We start from the raw sequence: 6,974 nt of genomic DNA, 5'->3' as shown, positions 1-6,974 counted from the left end.
TAGGAGCTGGCCTAAAGCCTGGATCCACTGTGATAGGCCTGGATCCTGTGTTCACCTTGGCTAGCCTGGTGCCAAGGTCCACTGAGATGGACTTTTTGACTGAGCCCATGAGAGCAGGCCAGGACCCTGAGTTTGTGGTGGCCAACCTCAACATCTGCAGAGGTGGTACTAGAGCATGGGTCTGCAGGGGCCCGGACAGCATCAGGGTCTAGTGGAGTGAGCCTGGACCCTACGTCCATTGGAACCTAGGGCTATGGGGACCACTCTGGAGCCTGGGATCACAGGGGACAGGTCTGGAACCTGTAACTGCAAGGGCTGGCCTGGAAGTTGGGTCTGTGAGTATCAGCCTGGTGCCTCAGGCTGCAAGTACCCAGCCCAGTGCCTAGGGCTGCAGATGCTGGCCTGAAATTAAGGCTTTTGGGTTCCAGTCTTGTGCAACACAGGACTGGGGACATAGTCTGTGGATGCCAACCTGAAGTGCAGGGCTGTGGGACTCAGCCTGTAGTGGCAGCAGGCCTAGAGATTCCTCCACAGGTGTCTGCCTAGAGCCTGGTGTTAAGAAGGTCAGCCTAGAGCTGTATTCTGAGACAGGCTTTGAGTCAAAGGCAAAATCAGGTTCTTGCTTAGAGTTCATTCCTTCACATGGAGGGTATCTCTCTGCACTGTTCTGCCAGACTTGGGAGAAGAGTGATGCAGGTCGTGTGAAATTATACTGCCTACCCTCTTCAATGTGTCTTTTCTTATTTCTCCGCTACATCCAGGTGCTGTATTCTCTCAACGTGATTTCTCTAGCTCTTCTGAAGGTATTTTCACACATGGATGGTCAAATAAATGTTTCTGTGAGGGAAGAAGTGCTGAAAACTCCTATTCCTGTCTTGCTGATGTCTTCCAATCCCTGGAATTCTAATTCAGGGCCTCAGAATGTATATTTTTAATAAGAACACCAAGTGATTCCGAGTCATATAACCAATGAAATACATTTAAAAATATACTGGCTTATACTAAATTGTCACACATGCATAATATTGCAGTTTTCTATCTTTGCCTCTTCTGTTTGACTATGATTATCTATGTTTTTCATTATTCGTATCAACTTTCAACAGCTCCCTACTGGAATCTCTTCTAGCTCACCAACTTTGTCAAGTACATACTGTGTTTGAAAACAGGTAACCATGTTACAATTATATCTAAAATAAAAATTTAAAGTCTCAGCAAAGTTTTAAGACTTCCTTAAGAACATTTCCTATTTTTATTGAATTGCCACTAGCAAGTTAATTTTGACTTCTCAAGTGTCATTTTTACTTTTTGATTTTTTTTTTTTAATTTTACTCAGTTTTCAATGTAGGTCAAGCTTGCTGAATACTTGACTTCGGAATTAGAAGGCATTGCTCTATACTTTTATCAAACAGATATTTGTTGCTTTTAAATATTAGACTCTATCATTATGTGGTTTTTTTTTGATTTATTGAATCTTCTCAGTGAAACCACAAAACATATACACTTTAAAGTATATATCACACAAAACATAATATACAATAAAATCATTTAATGTTTACTCTGATTAAGACTTCAGAAAATAGGCAGTACAATATCCTCATTGAACAGATGAATAAATTATGATTCAGGAAGATTTGATAAGTTTTCCAAAGTAATAAAAACATGTCTAGACTTTCCCAACACTTTGGTTACATCTCATACCACCACGGCATCTCGAGTCCTTATATCTCTTATTTATTCAACAAATACTGAAAGGTTACTGTGTTCTAGGCACTGTTATATCATTGAACAAAAGAGAAAATATGAAGTATAGATTTAACTGAAATAAGAGTAGCTTGATGTTCTCTAATGGTGCAAAAATTTTCTTCAAATTTATCCAATCTTTTACTACGGAGGTAGAAAGGGTTACAAGGTCAAGGAACTTTTTTTTGTATATGTACATGGGCAAAATTATTTCCCAAACTAAAATTCTGCTAATTGTCATTCTTTATTTGGAAACTATTATGTATTTGACTCACTGACTCAAATACATAAATTCTATGGTATTTCAGTTTCTAAAATATTTACTATATAACTAGGTAAACCTTTTTTTAATGTTTGGTTTTTTCTTTTGTTTTTGAGAGAGTCTCACTTTGTCATTCAGGCTGGCACAATGATGACTCACTGTAGCCTCAACTCCTCCCGCTCAAGAGATCCTCCCACCTCAGTCTTCTGAATAGCTGGGGCAAGTATGTGACACCATACTCGGCTATTTTTTTATTTTTTAAAATTTCATTTGTAGAGATGTGGTCTCTATTGTGCAGGCTAAGCCTCCTTTACTCATAAAAGTACTTATTTAATTCATGGTTTATAATTATAATTCTACATTAGTATTAACAACCATAAGTTTTAAAACTAATTTTATTTCTCTATATTTCTTTAATAAGTATCACTTACATATTCCTACCAATAGGTAAGCCATTCTTGTCTTGTTATATATCCAACAACGTCCTGTGTGTCCACATTCATTAACATCTCGGAAAATACAAGAATTTTCTCCTGACATTTTAAAGATTGATGGTCCAGGAATAGTCCCTATGAAAAATGCAATGATTGTAAATTCTTTGTGAAAACACTGTAGGTCAGGATCCAAATTATTTTCTCTTAAATATGTAATGTACACACACATAATATATATGAACGATGAATCATCATTGAAAACATATCACTTAAAATTATCTAATAATTTATTTATAGATAAGATTGTTAAGCACTGGAAACAATGTGAGTTTTCAAAAACAATCAATATCCCTATAGGTATGATACAATTAGTAATTTTGTATCTGTTTAGAATGTTGTACATGCTGCTATTTAAATGACATCTCAATATTTTTAATGACTTTTATGTGAAAAACTTAGGAGAAAGTACTTAAAACAGAGATACCAAATACTGATTTTGTGAAGTTAGTATGTCTTCAAATATCTCTAATTGTGAAATTTTCAACGACTGAAAAATGACTTTGCAAATGTATATCTGTTATTTACCAAGACATTGAGAAAAATAACTGAAAATGCAAATACACTGGCCTGTTTATAGTAGCCCCAGATTCAGATAACCTCAGATCCAGAGGACCAGCTGTGCTGCCTGAGGGAAACCTCTACATAGTCTCAGACAAAATCTTCACAGCCACAATGTTACTTTCAGCCAAAAGTGAGTGAACAGTCACACACACACACACACACACACACACACACACACACACACACGGAGTTGCCCCCAAACACACCAGACGTAGATTCTCAGAACTAAAAACTCTGATGGTGGATCATCTTTCTTAAGCAAATATCAGGACCTTCTTGCCTAAATGACTCTCGATTCTTGCTAATGTGCATTATCTAGATTCACTCTTCTTGGTGAGTGATAGTACTCTTTTTTCAATTGTTCAAGGTTAAAAAAAATTGACTACTATTCATTTTTTCCATTTTTTATCATCTTCTTTCAAGCCATCATATGTCTTTGTAACATTAACTCCAAACATGCTTTGGATATGTTGTTTTCTCTATTTGTACTACAAACCCTAGAATCTACTTTAATGTAACTGTTAGCCTTCAACAAAAGCCCCCCTTTTCTTTTCCTCCACATTTATCTCCTGTATTTTTTTCTTCTATCAACAGAGTTACCTTTTACTTTTTATTTTTAAAAATTATTATTTTTTTTTTTTTCAGAGACAGAGCCTTGTTATATTGCCGAGGCTGGTCTCCAGCTCCTGGCCTCAAGCCATCCTCCCTCCTCAGCCTCCCAAAGTGCTGGGATTACAAATGTGAGCACTATGCCTAGCCAAGGTTATCTTTTAAATGTAAATCAAATAATATCTATCATCTGCTTAAAATTACCTGGCAGAAAAACCCTAAAATATCTGTAGACAGTTTATGTGTATAATATTTAATATCATCTTATTCTCCCTCTCCCATTCAAAAACACATCAACTTCACTGGTTCCCTTTCCGATGCAGTAAACTTCCTGCGTGCCGACTGTTTCCTATGCTACCTCTTCCATTACAAATCTCTTATCTAGTTAATCATTATCCAAAACAAAAACATTATCTAATTTTTCCCAGCTAAAAAAGCTAATATTAATCACTCATGTAGATCTAGCTATAGAATGATGTCTCTGATCCCTATCAGAGTCACACTTAGATTTTTTTACATTTTTTGATTGTATGCCATTCAGTCTTTAATCCATGAACTTAGTAAATCAGGGGAACTAAAATGGTCATAATGTGCATGTGAAATCTAGTTTTTGCTATTTAAGAAAATCAAAGAAAATAGTACATTACCCTCCAACATTTATTTGTTCTTAGAAACAAATAAATCTTTGAAAACATTAGATTCAGTGTCTTTGGTGATGAAAACATTTAAAAATGTTAGTCTAGGTTAGTGACTTCTGAAGCACATAAGGAATGTAAAGTATTACAAATGTTTTATATGAGCCTACCAAGCCACTCATATGAGATAATTACTATATTTCAAATCAAATTTGTTGTCTCTTCTGATCAAATATAATATGCATATTTTATTTGATAATTTGATAATTAGAATGAGCTTTGCATTAGGTATTCCCTCTTTACATTGTCTCCGAAATTTTGCAGAGCAGTTCCCCCTTTCACTCGCTTTGTGTCATTTACTATTATTTATTTGTAATACTAAATACACATGTAGACATATACATATATCAAAAAAAACCATTTTGATGTAATAAGAGGTTGCCAAAAATCCATACCAAATATTCTCAAAACCACATAGCATACACCCAAGGCCAGAGAACGCAGTTGGACAGGTACAATCCTGAAAGTAAATAGCAATGATATAGTCAGTACATCATTGTTGTTAGGACTAATAATGTATGCTAGATTCAAGACTTTTTTTTTTTTTTTTTTTTTTTTTTTTTCTGGTGCATCAGTTGTACTAAGAATCTTTAGCCAATTGACAGGCCTGTTAAAGGGCTACAACTCCCCATTTCTCCATATCCTGCCCCTGGCCAGCCAATTCGAAAGGTCCTCGATCTTCCCAAAGAAGGTTTTTATGGCCCAAATCCTCTTCCCCAGCTCCCATTCCTTTGCTGGAAAGACTTAGTACTAGATTTTATACTCACTGGTTTTCATTCTGTCATGTACACCCATTATTCTAGAGTTCTTTTGCCCCTGTGAGATTCACTCTCCACATTTTTCTACCTTGCTCTCTGCCCCGGGAGTCTGAGGTAAATGGACTATATCAGTGGGCTCTTTTGTCTTCTGGTTACTGATTGGGACACTTCTGAATGAGTGAGGAAAGTGAGGTCAAGATCTATACTCAAAGACTCCTTCCCAGCAGTTACCCAGGCTGACGTTGTTCCATGGGTGAAGGAGTCCTCTACAGGACTCCTTTTTCCTTCCCAGCCCTTGTTTCTCTTTGGGCCTGAAGTGGAAGGATACCAGAGATAATGCACTATTACTTGGGATCCTTACACCTTACCTACATTTTAAGTAGTCACTTCATTCAGCCTTACTCAAATTGTTCTAATTTGAGGGTACCTTTCGTGTTTGACCTGTGACTACTACATTTACTATTTAAAAGCTAAAATAAATGAAAAATAACTTTTCCAAATATAAAGAAGGAAGATCTCAGTATTTCCTACTGAGCAAACCAAACGTTTGTTTAAAAAAGAAACAAATGTATAACTGTACATATTAGGAGTTTGGAAAATAAATAAAAATACAATTAAAAATAATCCTTGAACATTTAAAAAAGTTAAAAAGTAGGAACTATATTATTAATGGACATTTTAAATAAAAACGCTGTTTATTTGCCTTCGAACTTGAACAATAAACTATATTACGACCAATATTTCATCCAACATGATTCTATTTATAAAAATATAGCATATATACAGTATTTTGTAATATTTTGCAAAAAGTGAGGTAATTCTACCCATATCAACCTGGTAAAAATATATATTTCTTCCTTATATATTTACTACTAGAAAAATAAAAACAAACTAACCAATTTTCAAATGATAACCAAATTTTTAAATAAAAAATAATTTACACTTTCATTATGAGCAGATTCACTAAAGAGAGTTTAAAAAAAAGTCACGTTTTAGAATCACACTTTAGTGTAGTTTTTGATATAAAGTGGAAATGTTGCCTAACTATAATTCAGTGTTCTCCTTTATTTAGCATAAGTAATTTTCTTTTATGTCATATAATATTGGAGCTATCTGAAGCACATATATAGCTGACCATTATTCATAAGTATAATCATTAAGCAGTATTTATGTATCTTCAGTTTGATTGCAAGCGCCTTTTTAACTAACATACAAAACAAGATGAAAAGATTAATAATTTCCAGGATTTTCCAAAATTAGTTCAGTGAATAGCACAAAAATAACTAAGAGATATGTACATAAAACTAAGGTTTTAATGAAAAACTATTGTGCTTTAACAAAAAAGTAAGTATTAAGATTTTTAAATCTAATCTATAATAGAATAGTTAAGGATTTAATGAAATAAACAAACAAAAAAATTGTCAATACTCTCCCAACATGTAAAAAGAAGCTTTCACTGTCTTTTATATGGCCTCTAAATTTATATTTTTAGTCCGTATCTTTCTTATAAGACATCGGTTCTAAATGTAAGTTGCTGTCTTGCACAAAATTTGTTCTTCCCCTAGAACTTCCCGTTTCAAAAAAAAAAAAAAAAAAAAAAAGGAACCTGTGTTTACGCACTTCTCAAGCCCAGATCTTGGAAAAAGGCATTTTCAAAAAGATCATTTTTTTCTCATTCACTACACCTCATCAGTAGATCCAATATTGCCATTAAAATTTTTTTTCATATCTCCTTTTTAATCTCTAATACCACTGCCCAATTTCAAGCCTATAGCTTCATGAAATAAATGAAACAATTTTTCGCCCAATAACCACCCTTATCCCTTCTGTGCATTCTCCATACAAGAACGAAAAT

The 6,974-nt window shown here is 34.4% G+C and overlaps 1 protein-coding gene across 1 annotated transcript in view; it reads right to left on the bottom strand.

The window, feature by feature from the left end:
• Window positions 1–6,974, bottom strand: part of SLCO6A1 (solute carrier organic anion transporter family, member 6A1) — a 141,853-nt gene that overhangs the window by 17,104 nt on the left and 117,775 nt on the right. The window contains exons 11-12 of the mRNA XM_012001522.1: window positions 4,757–4,821; window positions 2,434–2,571 (exon numbers count right to left, since the gene is read on the bottom strand). Of these exons, the coding sequence (XP_011856912.1) occupies window positions 2,434–2,571; window positions 4,757–4,821 (203 nt within the window). The remainder of the gene's footprint in view (window positions 1–2,433; window positions 2,572–4,756; window positions 4,822–6,974) is intronic.

Source organism: Mandrillus leucophaeus, unplaced genomic scaffold (assembly GCF_000951045.1).
Source record: "Mandrillus leucophaeus isolate KB7577 unplaced genomic scaffold, Mleu.le_1.0 Scaffold662, whole genome shotgun sequence".
Classification (NCBI taxonomy): domain Eukaryota; kingdom Metazoa; phylum Chordata; class Mammalia; order Primates; family Cercopithecidae; genus Mandrillus; species Mandrillus leucophaeus.
This window is presented reverse-complemented; position numbering and strand designations above follow the sequence as displayed.